This window comes from Sinocyclocheilus rhinocerous, unplaced genomic scaffold, assembly GCF_001515625.1.
Source record: "Sinocyclocheilus rhinocerous isolate Xijiao unplaced genomic scaffold, SAMN03320098_v1.1 scaffold1668, whole genome shotgun sequence".
Classification (NCBI taxonomy): Eukaryota; Metazoa; Chordata; class Actinopteri; order Cypriniformes; family Cyprinidae; genus Sinocyclocheilus; species Sinocyclocheilus rhinocerous.
The window spans coordinates 54166-79870 of record NW_015630986.1 but is presented as its reverse complement, the minus strand read 5'-3'; the positions used below and the strand labels follow the sequence as shown (position 1 = coordinate 79870).

The window sequence follows — 25705 nt, the reverse complement described above, 5'->3', positions numbered from 1 at the left end:
TTTTTAAAAGGAATAAAATACTTAAATTAATACAAATAAAAAACAACTGAATTAATTTCCATATTCCCATTTTATTAAAACTCTCATAATTGTCATTACCACAGGATCTTTGGTGTCCCACAAAATTCTTTTACAACACCTAATCCTCATTTTCACTAAATAAAGAACCAACTACACATTTATGGTAAGTCATAACAACACATCCCTCTTGTTTGGTCAGGAGAGAAAGTTGAATTCTGGTCTTTTCCACCATCATGACTTACCGCTACGGTACCGATCCAGCAGTGAGAGCATATACATAACCACACATCCAACAAGAACACAATTACAGCTTTAAAATGTCACACTTTCGGTCACCGTCAGCTATTCTCGTCTGAACAGATGAATTGTCAGGAGGCCTAAAAATCTAAAACAAACCCTGCATGAAATGACTTCATAAAAATAAGGTGTGCATATGGCCAGAAATGAGTAAAATCAGGAAAAGATGCGTCATTGATGGAGAATAACGTAAAAAGGTCCTTCGCTCTTATCATAGAAGCTTTTTTTTTAAAATCAGGATTGCATTTGTCATTCACACAAAGGGTAAAATAAATAATCGAAATGACAGCCAACACAACCAGACTTCAGATTTACCAATATTTCTACCAATAACTAAAACACTCAACGGTCAAAAGGCTTATGAAGAAGCTATTCTGGTTTTGTCGCACCTCAGAACGGCTTTTGTGGTTCAGTAAGGAGAAGATTCCCCAAGGCACTGAACTCATGGAAAAACGTCAAAGGGTATGTGGTTTCTGAGAGGTTCCTCAGCTGCCATTGTTTGCGATGAGACCACAATCCATCAGAATCTTACATCCAGAAACGTTCAAAACGCAAACCATTCCTATTGGGGACTGTTTTTTTTTTTCTTTTTTCTTTTTTACAAAAAGCTACTAATTCAAGCCAAACAGCTAGAATAACAAAATCTTTTACACAAATAAAAGCAGAGGGAGATAACTATATAAATGCTTGTTAACGAAAGGCCTGTGCATATGCAAATGCACTGACAACTCAAATCGCTAGAGTTGACCAATCGTACACGAGAATCTAATCAAGCACAATAGAGCACACAAGGCAAGTATGTCATAAAAAAAACCAAACCCCACCCTGAAATATGGATTTAAGTTTTTTTTCCCCACGATTTATCATCTCTACATTTACAATGCTACATTTATTTATAATAAAACACTCTAGGTTTAGTGGCAGACACTCACAGACATACACATCCACACATTCAGATAGTGCCCGTCGTCAGTGACTCTCAGCAGTGTGCGCGCATATAGGGGCGTCTCTCTCCTAAGTGTCCAGTGCCCAAGAAATACTCTATTATGGGATATTCAAGTGTGATTATCAGTCATAATCCAGATCTATGATAGAGATATGTCAGGTTTATTGTCTGTAACGCTGTTCTCGGGGCAGTTCGGAAGGACAAAAGGGTGCTTAAGTGCAATCACTTGCCATTTGTCGCTTGCGCATCATAAGAGGCTTGTTGTGATTGGTAGAATGGAACAGTCGGCCAATCAGATGATTTGAGGTGAATTAATGGCGAATTGGCTAAATTGCGCAAAAAGTGTTGCATTTGAAGCATGAAAATGATCTGGCACAATAATTTTAATGGTCTTGCATGTCATTTCTGAGTATTAAGGTATTTCTGGGAAATCGCATCAGTAGGATTAGTAAATGCATCGTGTTAAATTGCAACAATAAACACGAATTGACTCATACACTCAAGTTAAAGGTCACAAATGTATAAAAGCGTACCAAAATGTCACTTGATGCGCATGTGCGTTCTACAGCCTACATGCTAATTTGCTTAAGCCCCGCCTTCTGCATTTAGCCCGCCGCCTCGTATAAAAGCTCTGGAATTGGACACACATGCAGATATGAGAGATCTGAACCAGCTTGAGGGTTCCTGAACTGCTTTTTTTATCCGACAGACAATTACAGACGACATGCTTTCAGAAGTGTATTTTTCAAACGACAGATAAATAAATTCAAATTAAAAACCATCATAAAATTCGCCATCTGGAAGTTTAGTGGGACATTCCAGTCTGAGAACTTCAAGGCAGACGTTGTTCTAGATACTGATCAATCTACCGAATGACTTGACCACTGAAAGTCCCTTTATCGCACACAAAAAACAATCACGTCAAGCATAATCTCTGAATTTGAACGCAAAAACCGTTAGAGGATGTTGTGAGAGTTAGTGTTTAGCTGTGAAGAGTCTGTACTGTTTTACAGTTCCTCAAACCATAATGTCATGCAGACATAGGAATCGCAGCCACATCTGGCACTTCGATTGGCTGATCATTTTTCCTGGAGCTTGAAAGGGTGGTAAACTACAACCATGTAATTCCGTACTGCAGTAGGGGAAGGATTCAAGTATGTTGCCCTTTCTCGCATGGAATGATAAAATGTCTGAGACTCAACCTTGAAAGGAAGAAAAATTATAACTTAAGTGCAAAGCGCAAGTGCAATAATGATGCTTCCCCAAAGCGAGAATCTGTTTTTTTTAAAGAAAAGGTGAGGCTGACGTCTCCCGGTTAGGGAGATGCCATGAAAAACTTGGCACTCTTTCAATCCTAAATAAGGCCAGAGTGGGAGGAGTCAGATCTGAGGCGGGAAGTTCAGTGGCTCCGCCCTAAATGCTATGTTCTATGTGTAACAAAGGGTCCACCATGAAATGCTCCAGCACCATGCAGACCAGTTTTGAGATGTTCGTCTCTGTGAAAACCAGACTTAGGACTATCTGCCGTACAGGTCATCAGGGTAATCTCGGCTCCGGCTTTCACTGTAGCTGTTGCTATGGTCATTGTTATTGTTGTTGCTATGGTTGGACATATTCAAACCGCTCGCGGATGGGTGGTGCTGCACATCATCAACTTGACGATCGCCAAACAAGTCCATCTCAACAATAGGAGATGCCCTCGCAACCTCAGAACGAGTTGTATACGGTGATGGAAGTGGGACACTGCTCGACCCTGAAGGCCCAGGAGCTTCTATTGAGTCTACTAAGGGTTCAGTGTGAAAAAGAGTGGAAATACCGAGTCCAGCAGGCATCTCCGAGGTTGGATTTCCCACCCGAGTCGTCCTGACCGAGGTCTGAGAGCCACGGTGAATCCGATGACTGACCACGATGTTGTTTCCAAAGCCACCCATAGAGGCCATAGTAGTGCTGCGTTCCCGCTGGACCACGGCCGTCATTCCTCCTTCTGCAATTAGGCGGCGAATCCGAGACAGCGCGTCCTCTCCCAAGCCGGGCTCGGCTGCTGAGTCTATTAGGAAAAACCAGACAGAACAGTGAGATGCTCATTTCAGATAACAGCAAAACAAACAAAAGATTCAGATTGCGTTAAAAATTCCTTCCTGTAGCACAAACAGTAAAGCACAGCGATAGCAACGCCAATGTCATGGGTTCGATTTCCAGGGAGAGCAAGAACTGATAAAAAGTATACTTTGAATGCAATGTAAGTCGATTTGTATAAAATAGTCTGCCAAATGCATGCACGTATATGTAAAAAAAAAAAATAAATAAATAAAAATCAGAAAATGGAAATTTGTTTATTTTATGGAAATCTATTCAGAAATTTTGCTGAACGATCTCATTTCACTGGCTGCTATAGCGACTTGTTGAAACAAGTTTTGCTATATTGCTGCAGATATATGCACAAACATTAGCGGGCAGGATTGCTTTACATTATTTATATAATTTTTATTTTTGTTGCTTGCTGACAAACCCTAGAACAATGCAAAAGCAGAGTTAAGACAAGGAAGAACTTATTTAGTTATTGAGTTTTCAACTCAGAAGTTTTAAGTAATGGGAATCTATAATAATATTATTTTATAAATAATATTTTTTTGGGGTCGCATTCATCAAGTTTAAAAAAAAAAAGAAAAATAATCACTTGAGATGAAGCACCTTTTGTTTTGGATGTATTAAATTCACTAGATTATAAAAAAAAAAAACAGGTTATTTAAAACAAAAATAAATAATATTTTTTTAAACTAAAAATATTATTGCATTGAATTTCCAGCTAAATTAATTATGTTGTGATCATGAAATGAAATATACAGTGAAATAAGATTTTTTGTTAATGATCAAAAAAACAACAACGTCTTAGCAAGTTATCTATTAACTCCCCATGTGTGCACACTGGGTCCCCCATTAAATCAAGAAAACAAGGGCGCAGATTTAATTAGACCATCTAACAGCAGGTAATAAAGCACTTGAAACAGTAATAACTGTGTAAAGCCCTCAGCAGGACACAACACAGATCTCAAGAGAGATCAGTTCAATCAATTTCACTACATTACCTGTGTCCGACGAGGGCGGAAGAGACAGGATGAGAAAAAGTGAGACAAAGCAGTTACCGTGATATGTGGCAGGCAAGTTGGTCCGGTTCAGCGATCCCTCTGAAACCGATGCCTGAACCGGTGTGTGCGACAGTGTGTGTGTCGTCTCTGAGTGTGCGTGTCTCTCAGTGCTGGTGCTGGCTGTCTGAACCGCTGCAAGAGTAACACATTTTGCAGCTCTGAGTGGACATAATCAATATTACTTAACATGGTTTCAGAGAAATGAACTGGAGCGTTATAGATATCCGTTAGAATCACTGTGGCCTTGAGCAAGACACTTCACTGTGGGGTTTTTTTTTAGCATTAGTGTCATTACATCTGGGCCATGTACTGTATACTGAATATTCAAAATGATTTTGCTGGCAGTATAAAAATAAGAAATCTTAATATGCTGATTATGTGGCTATTAAGTATCCTAAAACTATTAATAAGTTCAATTTATTAAATTGAATCAGTTAAAACAGTCCATTTCAATGAATCAAATCAAAATGATTCAATTCACTCAATGTTCACAGTAGAAAATCAAGTGAATGAGGTATTTCCATGCAGTAAAATCTTTTATTTTAGTAAAAATATATAGAAGATCTGAAGTTTAAGATCACATTTAATATTGTAAATACAAAAAAAAAGTTTAAAAAAAAGTATTTAAAAAAAAATACAACGAAAGTTATGAAAAAATCTTTGGTGCATGTGTCATGAAAGCAAAAAGGGGTCAAACAAAATAAGAAATTATGTGTCAGAGTTTAGTTCATCTTCTCACTGAAATTGTTATTCTAATAGTATAATTTTTTTAATATATATTATACATATATTATATGATTTGTAGCAAAAAACAAAAAAGGATTTTCACTAGTTTTTGGATCCTGCTGAATATGTAGGGAAATACTGCTTTTTAGCTTGTATGCATGTTATATTGGTGCATATTAATAAAAATTAATACATATACTGATTTTATTAGTTTATAAAAAAAAAAAAAAGACTTTTTAAACTAGTTTTTTTTTTTTACTGTATATTCTTGTTTTTAAAAAAAAGTGGATTTTATGCAAATTACATTTATACAAACGTCTTACTGTGTCTGGATGTGTGCGTGTTCTGGAAGGGGCTGGCTGAAGGATGTTCTCTCTCCGTCTGCGTCTCGGCATTCTGCAGTCGCACTACTGGTGTCTGCGTCCCCTGTGAGGTCACAGAAGGGGCGGCCTGACGCGGCTGCAGGCCAATAGCGTTCATAAGGCCCATGTCTCGGTCAAATCGCCAGCCGGACCTGCTGGTGCTGTAAGAAATAAACACAGATGAGCATTTCAGGATCTATGACTATGACAAGCTGTGACTTCAGATTCAGCTCATTTCTGACCCTGGGCGTTCCACTCCGCGGGTTCGGCTGCTGCTGCTGACGGTAAACAAAGAATCCGAGTTCAGATCCGACGGACTGTCTCCATCACTGCGGAAATCACTGACAACAAAACAGATATTTTAGACTTCATTATCTTGTTTACACACCTAAGTAAATGACAACGTATGCTTCACGTCAGGTTATTTATCACCCCGAAAGGATTCATTTTGCGATAATGGCTGGTTGATTATACATTATCCCACTTATTACACAGCTAAGTAGCAAATAAATAAAGAAACAAATGGACATTAAACATCATAGTTTATCATGTGAGAAGTAGGAAACTGCAGAATGATACAATCCATCAATCTTGCACACCAATGTAGGGCATCCGTTGAATCAGAGCACGGTCGATTATACAGTTTAGCATCGTTATACAAAAACAGTTGATTATAGAATGGCCAATCAGAATCAAGTATTCCAAAGCACCATGCAGATCTCGGATTGTGCGTTTAAGACCAAGAATACACCCAGACTTGACCAAATTACAAAATTTAACAACTGAATTGCAAAGAAGCAATGGAATTATTGTGACGTACTCCATCTGTCCGCGTGGGCTGTGATCGGATTATAAACCCATCAGATTGGAGGAGAATTCCTTGAAAGCGATGAGCTGCAGAAGTCATGGGGCGCAGGGGTAATGTGGCCTGTAACCTTGTTAAAAAACAATAATTGCTTCTTTCCAGTTGAACACCAGAGTTTCCTGCCACTAATGAAGAAGGTAATCTAATGAAAGGAGGCTTCAGGTAACATGGTGGTTTATCAAAAGTCCTCATATAGTCCACGTATCTGAAAACTGACACTGATCTGGGATCAGGAATTCAACTGTTGAAGATGAACTGCTGACAGACATATAATGAATCAACTCTCCGAGTCTTTGGCATGTTTAACTCAGCAGGTCAATATTGACACAGGAAATTACTGGTTGTAAAAATGCGGTTTTCATTGCGCTGATAAACTGTGTTTGGTTTATCTGCAATTTCCATGGCTACTGTGCTTCACGGTGGCACTTGTTTTGTTTGTCTTGCTGGGTGGTGTGGCGTACTGGTAAAAGATCTGGGCTGGAAGCCATAAAGTTACTGGTACCATCCCAAGTAGAAGCGATTCACAAACTATCATTATCACTTGCTCTGTTGAAAAACCTAGAAGCTAGCTACAGAGGAAATATTTTAAGGCATCATAGTCATGTTGAATGTTAAATATGAGAGAAATGGTGAATATTTCATATTAATTCATCAAAAATAAATGCCATCAACCACTGTTCAAAAGTATGGGGACAGTACTGCGTTTTGGAAAGCAATTAATACTTTTATTCAGAGGGATGCATTAAATAGATCAAAAGTAGTGAAGCAGTTTATAATGTTACAAAATATTTCTATTTCAGATAAATGCTGTACTTTTGAACTTTCTATTTATGGGAAAAATCTATCACAGCGTCCACAAAAATATTAAGCACCACAACTGTTTTCAACATTGATAATAATAGGAAATGATTCTTGAGCAGGAAATCAGCATATTAGAATGATGGAGTAATGATGCTGAAAATTCAGCCTGACATTATAGGAATAAATTACATTTTAACATTTATTTTAAATTGTAATAATATGTCTTATATATTATTGTATTAATTGCATTTTTACCATTTGCAGCCATGGCGAGCACATGTATAGTACCAATAAAAATTGTTGCAGGTGATTATATTACCCAATATTTGTGTGATGCATTTCATACTAGAATTTCATGCTATTAGCAACAACATGCTAACTCAAACTGTTAAAAATCAGTTATGAATCCTGTGTGCTTTGCGTGTTGCAGTCTATGTAATTGGTCACTTATGAGATTCTAATTCAGTTCGGATGCTTCCTTAGCAGGCAGCTGCCTATGTAGACAATAAACAGCAAGGCAGTTCAGTAGGTTTTGGAGCTATTGTTTCCTTAGGCATAATATTTTGTTCCTGTAATAAGTATACTGTAATTTGCTATGGATAAAAACATTCAGTTTTACGATTTGATAAAGACATTCAAATTTGCTAAGGACTATGAATGTGGACCAGATGGTCTGCTTGGTGATTGTTGTTTTAGCTGGATGTTTACTTACACTGGCCTGCAGATGACCAGGTCACCTTTATTGGTTCCGTAGGCCAATCCCATGCCTGGCTCTGGAAGCCACCGGGCCGAGTTAATACTGACGTGTCTCCTCTGGTCTGGAGCCATGGGGTACACCACATTAAACATCATCTGCAGGATGCCAAGAGAAAGCAGACCATCAAACACACAGAAAGCAGAAAAACAAAGGTTTAGTCAGTACTGTCTCACTTTTTATAGCTTATTAGCTTTGGTGGGTCTATGAAAAAAAACTCACCTTAAATACCAGTTTATGTTGTAAAATAAATAATATTTTACATTACTGCAGACATCTTGGATTTAAAAAAAAAAAAAAAAGGAGTGGCATTTTCAAACTCTTACTCTAATGGAGGTCTCTCCTCCGTGTGGCTGCTGTAGACGAAACACTTGCGCCACCATGTGGTCGGTGGTGGGATGGAGCAGGATCCGTCTGGAGGCCAGTCCCACCATCACATAGCAGCCCATGGGTGAAAGACTCACCGAGATCGCGTTTGGACCTGAAATGCAGGTTAAAAACAAGAAGAATTTTTGCTAAAAAGTAAAAAAAAACCTTGAATGCTCAGGAATGGTCAGAGTGTTACTGCCAAAATGAGCTGCTGAGTTACTGTTCGACAACACTGACCAAATCTCTTGGTGTACAGCATTTCTCCCAGGTTATGGGGAGCGAGGGAGTAGACGGCTAGGATGCCCTCATCTGCAAAGCCCCGCTGGCTGCTGGGAATGAACACGGCCAGCAGCTGCCCGTCTGCTGAAATATCACAGCTGGCATCGTTGTAGATCTTACAGTGAGGAACGAGCACATTCACAGTGGCTAAGATGAAAACAAGAAAAAAAAAAATCAGTAAGATTAACAAAACTTTTGTAGCTTCTGAAGAAGTTAAACAAGTGAAACAAGCTACCTATATTCCGATAATGTCATGCCGATTATGTGTGCAAAAACTCAAGAAAAGAAAAACTAAACAAAAAAACAATAGTACTCAGAAGAATGTAGTACCATTACTGATCTCTGGAAGGTCAAACTTGGTGAAATCCCACCACTGCAGCCTATAGGTGGTATTGGCAATGTTACTGGCCACAGCTGACTGCCCATCACCTATAGATGCGCCTGCAACAGAGCATTATGGGTAGATCTATTTAATTCTCTTCAGTTTGTTCAAATTTACTATTCTTGTGTTTCTGACATTATGGGATAAAAATTATTGAAAGTGCTTCGTAAATTTAACAAAATAAGAAAGATGTGAAACGAAATGACAAGAAATAGAAAAACTGCTAGTTGTACCTGCTAATACTCTGTTAATGGAAGAGTGAGTGGCCAGGCCTGACTGACCCCTTTCATGGAAGAGTCCAGCGTAAGGCAAGTACTCTGGTAACAGGAACCTCCTTCAGACAAAAATACATATCAAGAACGTATACATTAATAAAACATAACATACATTATTAGTAGGGATGTTAATTTCGGTTATTTTTCCTAACCGACAACCGACGCTCGTTAACCGATTATTAACCGTTAACCGACAAGATTATTTTTAAATTAGAATTGAATTAAATTAGAAAGGATAAGATACACAAATAAAGGCAAACCTTTTACAATTCCGATTATCTTTATGACTAAAAGGAGTAGCCTAGTTGCTTCCACTGTTAAATTCAAGTGATTGTGCTGGCGCCGCATGCCAAATAACTGATTGTATTAATCGGTCAAAATTCTTACGGTCGGTTAACCGATTAAAATGAACATCCCTAATTATTAGCACAAACATGTTAACACAATTCTTTTTTCTGAAAAAGCTCAGATATCTGAATTAATTTATCTAAAGAAAGAAACCACCAAAAACAAAAATATCATCACAGAATGATATTTCGGTATTTTTTTTTTACTCTTTACTCGGGACACTAATATTGAAATGTTTATGGTCAGTAAGATTTTTTTTTTAAGAAATTAATACTTTTATTCAGCAAGGACGCATTAAGTTGATCAAAAGTAACAGTAAAGACATGTATAATGTTACAAAAGATTTCTATTTCAAATAAATGCTGCTCTTTTGAACTTTCTATTCATCAAAGAATCCTGAAAAATGTTTTACAATTTCCACAAAAATATTAAGCAACTGTTTTCAACACTGATGATAATAAGCATATCAGAATGATTTCTGGAGGATCATGTGACACTGAAGACTCAAGTAATGAGGCTGGAAATTCAGCTTTGCATCACATGAATAAATTACATTTTAAAATATATTCAAATAGAAAAGAGTTATTTTAAATAGTAATAATATTTCACAATATTACTGTTTTTACAGTATTTTTGATCAAATAAAAGCAGCCTTGGTGAGCCTAAGACTTCTCACAAAATACATTTTAAACAATAAACCTTTGAATAGTAGTTTATTACAGGCTATTTTAAACGTCACATATGACACTGACCGTGGGACAAAGCGCCCAAGAGAGGGGGCTGACATTCGAGCGTTGCGGGGCATTCTGTGTCTTGTCCTGTCTCCAGGCTCCCTGTGACCGAGAGCGAAAATAAATATTGAACACTTACTCAAAATCCAAAACCACTGGGATGAACACAGGATTTACAAAACTGTAATTGCAATCGTACAGTAATAAAGATGTATGTATGTATGAGTGGGGATGCAATGAGTTTTATCAGACTCACTCGATGTCCTCATAGTCTCCATCACTGGCCTCTGGTGGCATGGAGGAGGGATTGTTTGACTGGCTGTCGGCTTGAGAGTTTGAGAGCGTCCGTAGGCGATTCTGTAGGGAACGCTGGCGTATGCTTTCTCTTCGAGACAGATACTGGATCATTCTCTGAGCATAGTAAGCAGCTGGAGACAGCCTGAGGAGATGTGGAAGAGGAACAGAAAGGTCAAACTCTGAAGTTAAAGTCCAATAATCAGCTTTGATTTTGTACATATAGGCTTTCAAACAGGTACCTGGCAGGATCTGGGTATATGGGATGATCTCTGGAGCCAGACATATCATATCGAGAGAATGGAAACAGCGACGATTCCAACAACCTCCTGAGGCAATAGATGAGAAAAAAATAAGTAACAGGAAAGACAAATGTAAAAGCGCGGTCACATTTACCATTGTTCAGGGATATTTGCAGACAAAATCCAGCCATTTCAATAGGAACCCACGTGAACGGGAACCTCACATAAGGGAAAAATATTTTCCATGCAGATTTCGCAACAGATTCAAGTCAGACATGCCAATTTACCATGTTTACCGGCAGAAATCTGCTTCGCTACACTATTGACAACAGACAATGGACCTTTTTTTGCCCGCAGCATTTTACTGAAATTTCGCTAATCTGACCACACCTTAATAACCAAATTTAGTTCTTGTTCTTCCCCACCTCCTGAGTGAGTCCTCGTCTGGATTATCAACAGGCACCTCTGGGTTTAAGGCGTCTTGTGTTGCCTCAGAAGCAGCGCTTGCCGTTGGTTGCCGGTACACGCTTTCCCACTGCCCCGTCTCCTGATTGTACACCAGACCCATAGGCTGCTGGCCCTGTAGACCAGAGGAGGCCTCACCCAACTCCATGGGCCTCATCTCAGGGGCCTGGGCCTCCACTCGTGCACCCTGACCTGGGTCCTCAAACGGAGGCACTGAAAGCGGCCATGATGGTCCGTCTTGTGAGGAAGAGGAAGAAGAGGTCTGACCGGAACGTTCCCAGCGCTGAGTGTCGTGGTTGAAGGTGAGGAGGTTGTGGCACGAACGGCAACGATTAGGGTGGTTTTGAGAGGGGCCAGCGACCGTGCCTCCGTTTCCAGTGCGGGAAGAGCCGCTGTGCGAAGGCCCAGGACGTTCTGTGTCCATACCACTGTTGAGGAGCTCCTGCATGGGTCCCGGTCCACCTGGCACCTCTCGGCTGCCACCGGGTCGCTCCAACTCCTGCATTCGCTCGTATTCCATAAAGTAACGGCTCAGGTTGCACTGCAGGACGTTGCGTATGGAGGCCGGGTTGTTGCGCTGGGTGTTGTCATAGAAGGGGTGATGGCCACTACTAGTGCCGTCGTTGGCTCGTCCACGGTTGGGCTCCGTGCCGGGCAGCACTAGGCCTCGCCCTTCTGTAGCAGACGTGTATATGGGTGATGAAGAGGAACCATCGGGGAACCTGTGCAGAGAGAGGAGATCCATAGAAGAGGAGCTTGTCCTAGGAGGGGGCACAACACCCCTTCCGGCGCTGCTTTCCACCCCAATCGCACCTAACCCATGTTCATGTCCCGTGCTCAGCAGACTACCAGACCAATCAGCCCCAGGGAGATGCCCAGGGGCCTCAAGAGGACCAGGTGTTTGTGACCCCAAGGGATCAATAGTCCTAAGAGGCAAGAGTCCCCGATGTGCAGAGTTCCCCGCAGCCCCGCTGAACACGCTGCTAAAAGCAGACGGTCGGTCCGTGGAGGTGCGGGTCTGGCTAGGGGCGGGCGAGAAGGCAGAGGGGCCCGACTGAGTTTGCAGTTGAGGTGGATCCGAAGGCTGGAGGCCTGTCGGATTTTGCGTGAATAAGTTCCGCGAGGCAGCGCAGCGACTGCACAGACAGCCCAGACCCAAATGCTGCGTGCAGCCCTGTAAGGCAGGGCGGTCACCCGGTTCCGTCCGCACCGGGTACTGGAACCGAGGTATGCTGGGAGGCTCTCTGGGCTCTGGGGCGGTGCGGGACTGATCACCAGCCTGTGCTCCAGAAGAGCGAGAGGACAAGATGTGCAGGAAATTGTGCAGGATTGGTGTCCGACGTACAGGTGGGGAGCGTAAAAGAGAACGTTGGCGGAACAAAGCCATCTCCATGCTGTCCATGGGGACCTCGGAGTCATCATCATTCTACAAAAACATAGTAAAACACTCATAAAATTACATTTGTAAAAGGGAAATGCACAGAGGAAAAAAACAGAACAGCTATTTTGACAGGAAAAAAGGTTGTTTCTAACCTGCTGGTTGGATGGGTTCACAATAGCTGTTAAAAGATTATGACCTAGAGGATCAAATCTCACCAACCTGGTCAAAAAAATAATAATTAAGGATTAATTGTTTTAATGATTACTGGAAAGAAAAGGGGCCATTTTTATTTCATTTTGACCACTATGAAATAACAGGATTGCTTCCACACCGGACACGTTCGGTCTCGCTGGCGGTCTTGACCACAGCAAAAGGTTCTGGTCGGCTCCAGTCCCAGAAGTGAAGTTCGTTGTTGGTGGCGATGAGCAGGAGCTGAGCTGTGGGGTGGAACGCTAGAGAAGCGATGGCAACATTACTCTCTGTGAACCAGCTTTCGCTACCACCCTGGGAATAGGGAAAATCATCCACAACAATCATTTAAACAGCAACGTTTGGGGTTCTAATGCCTAGTATATTATGTAGATGACTTGCAATTTGATCAGACCAGAAAAACCGCCTTGAGCTGCTACCGAACGGTATGAAAATCAAACACAAAGTAACTAACACACAACATAATGTTTGCAAAAGTGGAAGCTCCACACATATTGGGAATAACTAAAACACTAAACAAAACTGATGCTCACATGCAGGTCCCAAATGCGGACTTCTCCATCAAGGCACCCAGAGGCAACCAGGCCAGGGACGGTGGGGTGAAAGGTCACACACCAAGGTGTGCGTCGATGGCCCACTAAAGAGTGCAGGCACTTTCCTGTTTTCACATCGGTGATGTAGATGTTATGGTTGACGTGGGTCGAGGCCACAAGATTCCTAGAAAAGTTAAAAAAAAAAAGTAAATACAATCTCTGGAAGCAAGGAAAAGCTTAAGTTATTTAGCATCTAGTGTTTTATAAAAAAAAATTCTCTTAAAATGTAATTGTTACCTATCTGGACTGAAGGCCAGCAGGAAGGTTGATCGTGGATTATCCGGCAACTCTACTTTCTGTAGAAATAATTGAGACATATACATATTATATACATACATACAAACACACATATGTATATTTGCATACATATATTATTTGCAGGCATGATAATTTGGAAATTAAAGCTTTTACAGCATGGAGCCATAGTGAAATTACAGGGTCAATCAAAGACTATAAAATAAAAAATAGATATAATTTAAAATACATTATATCAATATAACAATTAAGTTAACAATATTAACTGTTAGTTTAAAATAAATTAATCTAACAATCAAAATTCTAAATCTGCAAAAATGCATGCAACGTAAAAATCAAACGATGTGGCAAGCTTGATGTGTTTTGAATTCAGCCTCTCAATAACTGTCAAATAATCTAATCTGTATATTTTATAACACACATACAATGACCAAATTATTGCATTATTATTCTACATTAAAACAAGAACATTAATATTAATAGAATTGTTATCTGATATGCCATCAACTCTGAAAACAAAATTATTTAATTGTAAAATGTTCCCAATTTTTCCAGAAATGTTTTGTATTAGCCCCCCCTTTTTAAAAGTAACTATATCCAATAAAACATGGGGACCTAAGGATCTAAAATGCATGTTTTGCCATTTTATTTTATTCATCATACTGATAAGAAAACATCTAATAACAAGACACTGACATTATTTCAGCTGATGGGGGAGGAAGGCTTTGAATATTCTCTGCTGCAAAAAAATTGACTTAAAACATTATTCTGACTGTGATATCTTAAAATTGGTCTATATAGAAACATCTGCTGACTGTAGGCCAGAGTGAACCATTAGAATCATTAAGGTTGATACCCTACCTGGCTCTGCCATTTCATCCAGCGCGTCCGGTCTTCCACCAGCTGCTGCAGGAGCTGCTGGGAGCCCAGCATGCGAGCTCCTCGCTCTCGACCCGACAGGATCAGCACAGAGTTTCTGTTCTGCACTGCCATTTTTCCTCTCTAGTGCTCCACGGCCCGGCCGGCCTTCCTTGCACACGGGCCGGACACTAACTCAGCAGCACGTCGGCCATGCAGACTAGTGGACAGACACAAAGAAATGAGCTTAAATCAACAAACAATAATCTATAGGTCTGTAAGAAACATCACTTATCAGCAATTCATTAAAAGGCAGAATACTTCTCAGAAATCATTCACTGATTAAATAAAAATGATCAAGAGCAAGTTCATTCTCTGTATTTCAACACACAGAGACTTGCAAACCAAATGACAGCTCGTCTCCAGACAGATGTCTGTACAAAACCGACTGATCATGCAACAAAACCCTTGATTCATAATTTAACAGTCTATGCAATAAAAATGTATCTTCACTACAAACACAATAATCTGTTATAGGGCCCAGCAATCAAGTCCATGAAGCATCACTCTACTATCCTTTAGACAACAGATTTGCAAAAGTAAACCCTGTGGGTGTTTTGCCATGATATTACACCAAAAATTACCTTTGATTTAGTCATGTTATATATTTAAAGACAGGTCAATAAGATTTGATGTTGCTGTGGACAATTAAAGCCCTATCAGATTCAGATGTGCTGAACCATGTAAACAAACAAGCCATTTAAATCCACACAATGCCAGTGAAATCTTCATTCATATTTGATCAACCGCAAACCACGGAGCACAAAATATGCTCATTAACAGTATTAATAAAGGTATTAAATGAGTGTTTTGGTCGTGCAACTAACAATAACTCACTGCCGTGCCTGCCCAAATATGGAAACTGAACTGAAGCTACAGTGTTAGCCACCATTTATTCGCTATAAACGTTTATTTATTTACACACTTCTTAGTTCTAAAAATCATATAACCACACATACACTATGATTGTATTGGAAAGCAGATTAAACAGCCAATTTATCGATATTTTACAGACCTGTTCTGTTGTGTTTGTCAGTGAAATGTCATCGAAGACGCTGTTAGCTTCTTAGCCTCTTAGCCGAGATGGATCGTTATTAAGCGACCTGGATTGACAACCCACCGATCCGAAGCGCCGAGCAGATTACATTCATGTCATTTAGGAGTATCTCAATCAAACCGTCTGAATTAGCGGTACATTGAGAGATTGTATTGTGGTGGCTATAGGAGAAATTATGCTAGCTAACTGGTTTATGGGTAGCTCTGCGTAGGCAGGCATACTAATCGAGAGCGGACTGCATTGAACTACTTTAGGTCGGTTAATCGAATGCAGAGTGAATCGCCTCAGAAAAACGACAGGTAGATTGTGCGATTATTTTATGATTTACAGGTCATTGGGATTCATTTATTTTTAATTTATTTAATATATATTTATTCACATGTTTTCATAATTTAGAAAGAAGAGTATTTTTAAGGTTTTAAGACATTTAAATTGTGTTAAAAGAAATTAAGTCAAAGTCCTTATGGCAGTACTAAGATACAGTGATTGTATCAGATCTTAACACCATGGTATTTTGATATATACCACAGCGATTAATGATTACCATATTCACGTGCCAGGGTTTTACATGATGGGACTCCAAGGTACTTCAAAGAATACCATAGCATTAATATGATATGTGCCATTTGTGTCTATCAGTGCACTTTTTTGGTAGCAATGATTGTTCACAAAGTTTTAAAACTGCTCAAATAGCACATTTATTTAAGCTTTAAATAATTACATACTGAAAAGAAAACTATTCAAATTGTGCAACTGTATCAAATCACAAAGACCTAAGATAGGATTGTGCTTTAAAATACAAAGATAAAATATTTCTAAAACATTTCTAATACAAAGCACTCATTTTACCATTATGCAACAATAATGACAATTTTACAGTATAACCTATTCATAGATTCATTAATACACAATCATTAGTGTGACTACTCACATTTACTAATTGTATGCATCAAGATACACAGTTATTTTATTTGAGAAAATCTGCTGTGCTTTCTTCAAAATCTGTGTAAATAACTGTGCATTGCTTCTTACATTCAAATATACCATGATATTTTGGAAATAAATATTTTAGGTGACTCCACATTCTCAAAGTCTGTACAACAACTCTAGCTCTTCAGCAAGACACTTTTAAGTAATCAAGATGGATACAATATGAAACCCTTTTCACGTAAAGTAAAAATGCTTATTTAATTATTAATGCTCAGTTTACTTCATTCTCAAACAATAGTTCAAATTTTTATATAAAATTGCCATCTGAGAAAGTCTAGTTGTGCTTGGCCCGGCCTCCTTTCAGGTAAGTCTTCCATCGTTTCACATAGTCCCTGAAAATGGGGGCACTGTCAATTGATGTAAGCAGCTGTAACTGGTTGATGTGCGTGGTGTGGTAGTCCCAGCGTGCTAAATTAGGGGCAACACCCAGGGTAAAGTGTCTTAGGTCATAAACGGTTCCAGAACCTGTGTCAAACAATGGCAACATGGCCTTGAGCGACTCCAGTCCTTGACTGAAGAGTACACCTGCTTCTCGACCAAGCTTGTTGCCTGCTGTCTCTGCCACATCATACAGCCCAATCAGAGAGTAGATAAAGCCATTAAGAACAAACGAACTAGGCGTTGTGGGGTATTCTTCATACCAGTCGTACTTGTTCAAGAATGTCGCCTTGACGCCACGTTGTTCCGAAGTCCTCTTGAAGGGGGATGTCGCCCGGATTGTGGCACCGAGGTATGCAGGGTTGTGCGTCACCAGGTACGCCCTGACCAATGTCGACATGGCTTGGCCTTGGGCCATGGCGGAGTACCATCCGGGCTCCAAGCTCTTGAAACCGTCTCCGAGCTTACGGGTCACCTTAATCGGCCACCCTCCATGCTCATCCTGGTTATGAAGAAGCCAATCACTGGCGGCAAAGAAGGCAGTCATGTGTGCAGTGGAAGACACAGTGATATTGCTGATAAAGCCAGAACCTCTAAGAACCAGCTGGACCACACGGCGAGGCATGATCTTGGTTGCCTTCACCACTTTGGTGTTGGACAAACCGACTCCTTTACGCAAATCCGTCACTAAATCGCGACTGACGGTACTCCATGAGGCTCGAGAGCCGATGCCATAGATGACCTCTCGGTCTTTAAAGGAAAGAAGGAGTGGACTAGTGATGTAATGGATGATGTAAGGAGGCCCCTTTTCTGTGGTCTCCAGAACCACAGAGACGCTACCATTGGAGACAAACTTCACATCAAAGGTCAGGACGAAATCTTTTGCATTGTCCAAGACCAAAGACACACCATCAGAGTTCTCTATCAAAATACAACAAAGTAATCATCTATCTATGATCATCACAGCAAAACAGTCGATTCATCTGAATTCACACCTACAAAAATTTAACAAGGAATTCATACCTGCTGTGACAAAATGGTTCGAAAACCCAGAGCGACCTTGATCCTGGAGCTTGGACAGCGTGCAACCCTTAGGGACGACCCATGGACTTGAGCCACCCTCTTTTTCCTCAGACATGCCGTAGATCTTTATGTCAGGTGGCTTTTCTGTGAGGTTCTTGCTGTAGTGGCTCAGCCCATACTGAGCTATTTGGATGGGATAGAAGTACCCCTGAGGACCCCACTGGGTAGAGATCGGTACACCTGTGAACAATAAAAACACAAAAGGTTGATCCCAGATATGGTATAATTCTTTATGAAAAAATTTTATGAAACTTCAAACGTATGTTCTTTTAAACCAGGGTTGCCCAATCCCGTTCCTGGAGATCTAACTTCCTGCAGAATTCAGTGCCAACCCTGCTCCAACAAACTCTCTGTAATTATCAAGTGTTCCTGAAGATTTTAATTAGCTGGTTAAGGTGCGTTTTATTAGAGTTAGAGCTGAACTTTGCTGGAAGGTCAATCTCCAGGAACAGGATTGGGCACCCCTGCTTTTGACATTTAGGCTACGTTTACACCAGTGCGTTTTCATTTTAAAACACATAACTTTTGCTATGGTTACGCCTGTCGTTTACACTACTCCGGCGTTTTAGACCTTCGAAAACGGAGACTTTCAACGCTGCAGACCCCGTTTTAGTTTGAAAACTCCGGGGTTGTGTTTCAGTGTAAACGGACCAAAACGAAGACTTTTAAAAATGATGGCGTGGCTGCCAACATTCTACGTTTACACCAGTGCGTTTTCATTTTAAAACACATAACTTTTGCTATGGTTACGCCTGTCGTTTACACTACTCCGGCGTTTTAGACCTTCGAAAACGGAGACTTTCAACGCTGCAGACCCCGTTTTAGTTTGAAAACTCCGGGGTTGCGTTTCAGTGTAAACGGACTAAAACGAAGACTTTTAAAAACGATGGCGTGGCTGCCAACATTCGCTCTGCGGATCCTTGACGACCGTGTAAACAATAACATCATGCTCATTGTTGTACCTGCATGAATGGTCATGTGACATGCATTTTCGGTTGTGTAGTGTGGACGGAGATCGTTTCTGAATTGCAGTGAAAACGCAAGTGTAGACAAGGATCGTTTTCATTTTAAAACGGCGTTTTAAAATGAAAACGCACAAGTGTAAACAGGGCCTTACACTTGTTTACATTTTAAAAGAGAACATTATGTAAATAAATAACCTGCGGCTGCTCACCATTACGTGTAATGCATGCCAAATGAAAATCAATCTTAATAAATAAATGTTGTTTTTTGTATCAATATTTATTTGTTCCTCCTTATTCATTTCAAATACAGTTTCTGAATGTCATTTACATATAAAAAGTAACCCTGAACACCCTGAGTAGCTGGTTCAAGTGTGTTTGATTGGGATTGGAGCTGAACTCTGCAGGACGGTAGCACTACAGGAACAGGGCTGGCTACGCCTATTTTATGCAAACTACCTTCCACACCGCTGATGCATTTCACCCGATCCCGCACTTCCACGTTGTAGCCCTCAAAGGACATGAAGACCCCATCCGGGTGGTAAGGCTCCCTTTGGGCGTACACCCGTGAGTAACTGTGGGAGAACTCAAACCGTTCCATCCCATCATACTGCACCAGACGCCCGTAGACGTCAAAGTACCTTTCCATCCAGCTGAAAGGCAGATACACCTCACCCCTCTCCCTACGGCCTTTTATGATGACATCTTCATTGATAAGACAGTCAATCTGCTCGTAAGTGACTTCTTTGGATCCAGGCGGTGCTTCAGGGGCTTGCCAGTTCTCTTCGTCCTTCTCTGGGGTGGGTGCAAACTCCAGCTGAGGTCTGATCTGTGTGGGTAGGTCTTTGTCACGGGAGCACTTGTTCCACAGCAGTACAGTGATGAGGGCAAACACAGCACAGATGACTATCAGAGTCTTGTGATTGATGCGAGCCACCAGACAGCGCATTGTCACATCACAGCCATGCGGTGACAGTGGAACATCTCAGGAAACCCTTAAGGTCCTGTTAGAGCCATTCAGGTGCAGCATCTGCGGACAGAGGTAAATATGGGTCCACCATTTTGTCATATACTTGGAATAACCACAATATATATCAAAATATAACATCTTACCATCAAGATCACTGGTATACTGAAGTCTTATGGTGAAGGCTTACACCTATAATAAATGTAAGTGTAAAATTAAACGTTAATGTATAGCTACATACCATCTAGAAGCAACTTGCATGGTCACATTATGAATGAGAAACAAATCCCAGTATTGAGCACTAATCCTTTCAGCACATACACAGGCGAATGATTATAAAATCTAATCGCATCACTCTAAATTGAAGCTGCGAGGGCTCATGTGATTTTGAATGCGAATGAGGGCGTTGCACAACATGAAGTGCTGTAAAACGGAATGAAAACATACTTACGCTCACCTGAAACCAGCGCACCGTCCGCTCGGGGGTCTATGAAGGCATAATATAGAAGACGACAAAGAAAAATATATGCGGCGATTCCTCTCGCTCCAAATCTGCAACATAGTAGATTCTACAGCTGTACGGATGCAGCACTGGCCAATGAGAGGAGACGGGCTTCAGTGGCAGCCAATTAAATGTCAGATTGGTGTGACATTAGTTGAATATTATGACTGATAATAAACTACTATTCCTGATTGTGGCAAGCCCACCTGCGTTTACTAATGTATTATATGCATATTATTTTATTTCTTTATTAACAAAATTTCTTTAAAAACATTTTACAATTATGTATTTATTTGATTATTATTATTATACATGTTAGAACAATACTAAGGTTCATTAAAAAGAATGCAAATAAAAAAAATTATCGTCTGTGCAGAATCTTATTGAAATTTTGAATGATAAATAAAGTCCATATAGTGCTACTTGTGTTGCGTTGCTGAACATAATCACAAGATGTCTCTGTAAACCAAGCGAATCCATGTCTGAGTCTGACTGTTTATTTAGGAAATCAGGAACAGGGAACACAATGCGACAGGAATGTGCAACAGGTTTCTATCTATTACAATCGCTAACGATTGCAAACGTTTTAACACTGAGAAACAATAACCTATATGTATTTTATGGTAGATATCAAAGAACAGAGTTAAAAACACGTACACATAGACGTAAATAGTACAATTAGTACAAGTAATTAAAAATCAACTATCACTATCACACACACACACAAAAAAACAAAAAAACAGCTGTGGATCATCCAGGTAACAGCACAGTAATAAGAATCAAGCGTATAGGAACACAATGCGACAGGAATGTGCAACAGGTTTCTATCTATTACAATCGCTAACGATTGCAAACGTTTTAACACTGAGAAACAATAACCTATATGTATTTTATGGTAGATATCAAAGAACAGAGTTAAAAACACGTACACATAGACGTAAATAGTACAATTAGTACAAGTAATTAAAAATCAACTATCACTATCACACACACACACACAAAAAAAAAAAAACAGCTGTGGATCATCCAGGTAACAGCACAGTAATAAGAATCAAGCGTATATAAACTTTTGAACGGGGTCATTTTTTATAAATTCAACTATTATTTTCTCTTGTGGACTATATGTAAACATCTTTTATGTGAAATATCTTATTCAGGTTAGTACTAAATAAAAAATAACATGCATTTTTTATGATCCCTCTTATTTTGGTAAAATAATTAACATTTTGCAGACACTGCAAAGTGTATGTAAAAATTTGACCACAACTGTATTTGGTAATATTGTATGTAATATTTATTATTATTTTTATATTATTATGCCTTGGCAATGTAAACTGTTTATGTCATTAAAGCAGTTAATTTTTTTGACACCTTTCTCAAGTAACAGTTTTTCATTATTTGTATTTACATCTTAGTAACTAATAATTCCTACTGTATATAAACTTTTGAACGGGGTAATTTTTTATAAATTCAACTATTATTTTCTCTTGTGGACTATATGTAAACATCTTTTATGTGAAATATCTTATTCAGGTTAGTACTAAATAAAAAATAAAATTTTGTATGATCCATCTTATTTTGGTAAAATAATTAACATGATGCAGACACTGCAAAGTGTATGTAAAAATTTGACCACAACTGTATTTGGTAATATTGTATGTAATATTTATTATTATTTTTATATTATTATGCCTTGGCAATGTAAACTGTTTATGTCATTAAAGCAGTTAATTTTTTGACACCTTTCTCAAGTAACAGTTTTTCATTATTTGTATTTACATCTTAGTATCTAATAATTCCTACTGTGTATTTTAGAATAAACTACGTCATACTGTTATTTACATGACAATTTTATATGACACCAACTGCAGAGACTATTCTCTTACTGGAGCTAAAACTAAAAATAAATAAATACAATTTTTATATGATGCATAATATCCAGAAATGGCATTTCTAAAATCAATTAAAAAATAATAAATATAATAATAAAAAAACTTATATAAGTTAATTAAAAGTGTTAAAAGGTTACTTACACAAACACTGCAAATAAATGAAAACATACAACAACGTGAGCTTTACAAAACGTACAACATCAGACACATCGGCAACATCAGATTGTCAGATGATTATTTCTTACTATTTGTTAGATTTCAAGCAAATGAAATATTATAAATTCTTCAAAAATGTTCTTTGTAGAAGTTGAAGCCGAACTGCTCACACTGGGCCTTGATGACTTTGGCCAGAGCAGGAGAACCGCAGTAAAACACATGAACCTTTCCTTTCTTTTCCTCAGACACCTTCTGGAAAACCTGAAAATGCATTTAAACATTGAGAATCAAAGATATTGGGGATAATAGAATAGAATAGAGTAGAGTAGAGTAGAGTAGAGTAGAGTAGAATAGAGTAGAATAGAATAGAATAGAATAGCTTTTCATACCTTGGCCCAATCTGGTCTGCCTGGCTGTGTACGTGTGCGAAGCCCAGTGATGGAATCTCTCTTCTCTTTCTTGGCCAGCAGGTCCAGAGCCATCTGCAGACCTATGGCCTTCATATCATTCTTACTGAGGGCTGATGTCATGTACATGTGCATCTCCAAAAAACGGCCTGAAAACATAAAAACAAGCATGATTGGCCATTTCAGTGCCAACCCTATCTCCCTCTTTCTTCGGTTCTCTCTTACCCTCTGGCTCTTCATCTGCCTGGTCCATCTCCAGCTTGGTCAAGAGACTCACAAACCACTCAAAGGACTTCTGATCTCGGTTGATCCAAATGAAGTCCACCTGCAGGAAGTTAGAAGATATTTACAAATCTCATGAGATCGAATTTGTTCATGTTTATTAGCTTTGATGCTATCTATACAATGTAAAAATGATATGGTCATTAAATCATAGCAACATGTTTTAATTTAGCCAATTTCAACTATGAGATTCAACTGACTTGTACAACCAGATTGATTACTTAATCATTTAAGACAGCATCTGAACTTAAAGGAATAGTTGTCGCAAAAATAAAAATTTTGCTGAAATAAATAAATAAATATTTTTTCTCCTATTTATTCTAGTTTCCATTCGACTGATCACCACTCTCACCTTCCTCAGTTTCATTTCGTTGTCTTTGATGGTTTCACACCAGGAATAGTTGCAGTTGGGGTAGTTTTGCTTTCTCATGCGATAACTGGGAAAAAAAAGACAAAAATAAATGTTACATACAATTTAAAAAAATTTGCATGTGGGTTTTTTTGATGCAAAGAAAACTTTAGTCTCACCGGCACATAATACTCTGCAAAATGGATGCAAAAGGAGTGATGCCGATTCCAGCGCCAATAAGCACTGCATGTTCAGATGCAAAGATCTGTCGGGTTGGGGTGCCAAAAGGTCCGTCCACATAGCACTAACAAAAAAAACACATTACCAAAAGTTTACAGTTCCTTGTAAGACAATCACTTTGAATAAATTAGATTACATTTTCTGTAAAAGTGGTGAGTGGTTAAGAATCAAGTACCATGGAAGTACACAAGTACACATTAAAACAAATTACGTACCTTAATGTTACAATATCTGTGATTTTCACTTAATTTTGCTGTAAGCTGGAAGACAACAGAAAATAAGTCTGGCTAATGTGTATCTTACATATAATGGAACATATGTTCTGCTTTGTTCAGACAGAAACTCACTTCTCTTGTAGCCGGAGAGGCGTCTCTCAGTTCTGCCTGGGCTGCTGGGTCACTGACGGGCTTCTGGGAGTTTGTTCGTGTTCCACTTGTCCGGTACATGGTCAGTTCAACAGCATCATCCTTATTAGACGCCACAGTTTTGTTGCAGCTTGTGGACTTGAAAATTTCATTCTACATGGAGCGGAGTTATATAGTTTACTAAAACTGAAACCATAAAAAAACATTTTCATTACTTGAGATAAAATAAACGTTAAATGAGAAGAAAAAAAAATGTTTATAGTTTTTATGTTTATAGTTTTAATTTAAATTTTAGTTTTATATATATATATATATATAAAACTAAAATTTAAATTAAAACTATAAACATAAAAAAAATATAAAAAATTTAATATAATTTTAGTTTTATATATATATATATATATAAAACTAAAATTTAAATTAAAACTATAAACATAAAAACTAATTCAAAATATTTGTGAAAACTATAATAGTACCTTAATGATACTAAAATAATACTGACATGGAGAAGAAGTGTAAATGTCTATTTTATTAAACTTGTTTGAAGTTCTTAATTTGCAATTTAAACTTGTCTTTCCGTAAGATTAAATGGCAATATTTTTTTCCCCCAAAAAAATACTGGAGAGAAGCCCATTGATATAATAAAAGAAAATCATTAAGTCTTGGTACTATATTGTCAATGATGTGCTTACAAAATGACCCCACCTATAAAGAACTGCATCAATAAAACCTCACAGCAATGAACTTCTGTCACTATGTGTTTAGATTGCAGCGCTCAGCCAGTGGATGATGTAGAAAAGCCAAGACCTGCATTCTGCTCTCGTGGCGTCTGTTCCTCAGGCTAGCGCTGAGCCTCTTGTTGTAAATGGTTTGACTCTCCGGCTGTCTGAAATACTCGTACAGACGGTTTGTCCACTGGCCCATAGAACGAACATGGAGCCACAGCATATCTGTTTGTTTGAGGGAATAAGATTCAGCTTGGAAAGCTTTCATCACTGCAGACAGTTACATAGTTTGTTTATTTCAAATGTTTTGTTTTGGTAAGAAAAATAAACTTAAAGGGGTCATATGATGCTGCTAAAAAGAACATTATTTTGTGTATTTGGTGTAATGAAATGTGTTTATGCGGTTTAATGTTCAAAAAACACATTATTTTCCACATACTGTACATTATTGTTTCTCCTCTATGCCCCGCCTTTCTGAAACGCGTCGATTTTTACAAAGCTCATCGGTCTGAAAAAGCGAGGTGTGCTGTGATTGGCCAGCTATCCAGTGCGTTGTGATTGGCCGAATACCTCAAGCGTGTGACAGAAATGTTACGCCCTTTACCATATTGTGATGATGCCCTGCCCGGCCAGAGCCATGATTCAAAAACTTGAAAACCCATTATAAACGAGGCATTTGTTGCATCCAGT

General features: G+C 39.0%; 3 protein-coding genes across 4 annotated transcripts in view; all 3 read right to left on the bottom strand.

Annotated features, from left to right (window-relative positions):
• Window positions 1–51: 51 nt before the first annotated feature.
• On the bottom strand, window positions 52–15944 carry LOC107740878 (activating molecule in BECN1-regulated autophagy protein 1-like). The gene is made up of 19 exons (XM_016553403.1): window positions 15676–15944; window positions 14604–14820; window positions 13725–13783; window positions 13428–13611; window positions 13016–13188; window positions 12837–12903; window positions 11264–12729; window positions 10839–10925; window positions 10559–10741; window positions 10324–10404; window positions 9182–9282; window positions 8897–9007; window positions 8525–8713; window positions 8245–8399; window positions 7877–8016; window positions 5741–5839; window positions 5460–5659; window positions 4408–4542; window positions 52–3311 (listed from the first exon to the last, which is right to left on the bottom strand). The coding sequence occupies exons 2-19, from the start codon at window positions 14733–14735 to the stop codon at window positions 2782–2784; spliced, it is 4092 nt and encodes a 1363-aa protein (XP_016408889.1). The 5' UTR covers window positions 14736–14820; window positions 15676–15944; the 3' UTR covers window positions 52–2781.
• A 678-nt stretch (window positions 15945–16622) lies between these two features.
• On the bottom strand, window positions 16623–20683 carry LOC107740877 (D-glucuronyl C5-epimerase-like). 2 transcript variants are annotated; one of them, XM_016553401.1, is made up of 5 exons: window positions 20549–20683; window positions 20244–20289; window positions 19590–20160; window positions 18109–18348; window positions 16623–18006 (listed from the first exon to the last, which is right to left on the bottom strand). In XM_016553401.1, exons 3-5 carry the CDS (start codon window positions 20077–20079, stop codon window positions 16982–16984), a joined length of 1755 nt encoding a protein of 584 aa, XP_016408887.1. In that variant the 5' UTR covers window positions 20080–20160; window positions 20244–20289; window positions 20549–20683; the 3' UTR covers window positions 16623–16981. The 2 variants fall into 2 exon arrangements, with proteins under 2 accessions (XP_016408887.1, XP_016408888.1); XM_016553402.1 differs by lacking the exon at window positions 20244–20289.
• Window positions 20684–22739: 2056 nt separating this feature from the next.
• Window positions 22740–25705, bottom strand: part of LOC107740876 (NADPH oxidase, EF-hand calcium binding domain 5) — a 9460-nt gene continuing 6494 nt past the window's right edge. The window contains exons 9-15 of the mRNA XM_016553400.1: window positions 25098–25240; window positions 24141–24185; window positions 23865–23989; window positions 23689–23773; window positions 23280–23379; window positions 23037–23203; window positions 22740–22908 (exon numbers count right to left, since the gene is read on the bottom strand). Coding sequence (XP_016408886.1) covers window positions 22777–22908; window positions 23037–23203; window positions 23280–23379; window positions 23689–23773; window positions 23865–23989; window positions 24141–24185; window positions 25098–25240 — 797 coding nt within the window. The 3' untranslated portion in view covers window positions 22740–22776. The remainder of the gene's footprint in view (window positions 22909–23036; window positions 23204–23279; window positions 23380–23688; window positions 23774–23864; window positions 23990–24140; window positions 24186–25097; window positions 25241–25705) is intronic.

What these genes read in the sequence shown, in the direction of transcription:
- LOC107740878 (XM_016553403.1), bottom strand. Translation starts at nt 14,735, where the DNA reads ATGGCAGTGCAGAACAGAAACTCTGTGCTGATCCTGTCGGGTCGAGAG. An exon ending in TGAACCCATCCAACCAGCAG is followed by an intron (nt 12,730 to 12,836) that starts GTTAGAAACAAC and finishes ATGTTTTTGTAG; the next exon opens with AATGATGATGACTCCGAGGT. An exon ending in GCTGTACACCAAGAGATTTG is followed by an intron (nt 8,400 to 8,524) that starts GTCAGTGTTGTC and finishes CCTGCATTTCAG; the next exon opens with GTCCAAACGCGATCTCGGTG.
- LOC107740877 (XM_016553401.1), bottom strand. Translation starts at nt 20,079, where the DNA reads ATGCGCTGTCTGGTGGCTCGCATCAATCACAAGACTCTGATAGTCATC. An exon ending in ATGCATCAGCGGTGTGGAAG is followed by an intron (nt 18,349 to 19,589) that starts GTAGTTTGCATA and finishes TATTGTTCACAG; the next exon opens with GTGTACCGATCTCTACCCAG. An exon ending in GAACCATTTTGTCACAGCAG is followed by an intron (nt 18,007 to 18,108) that starts GTATGAATTCCT and finishes GTATTTTGATAG; the next exon opens with AGAACTCTGATGGTGTGTCT.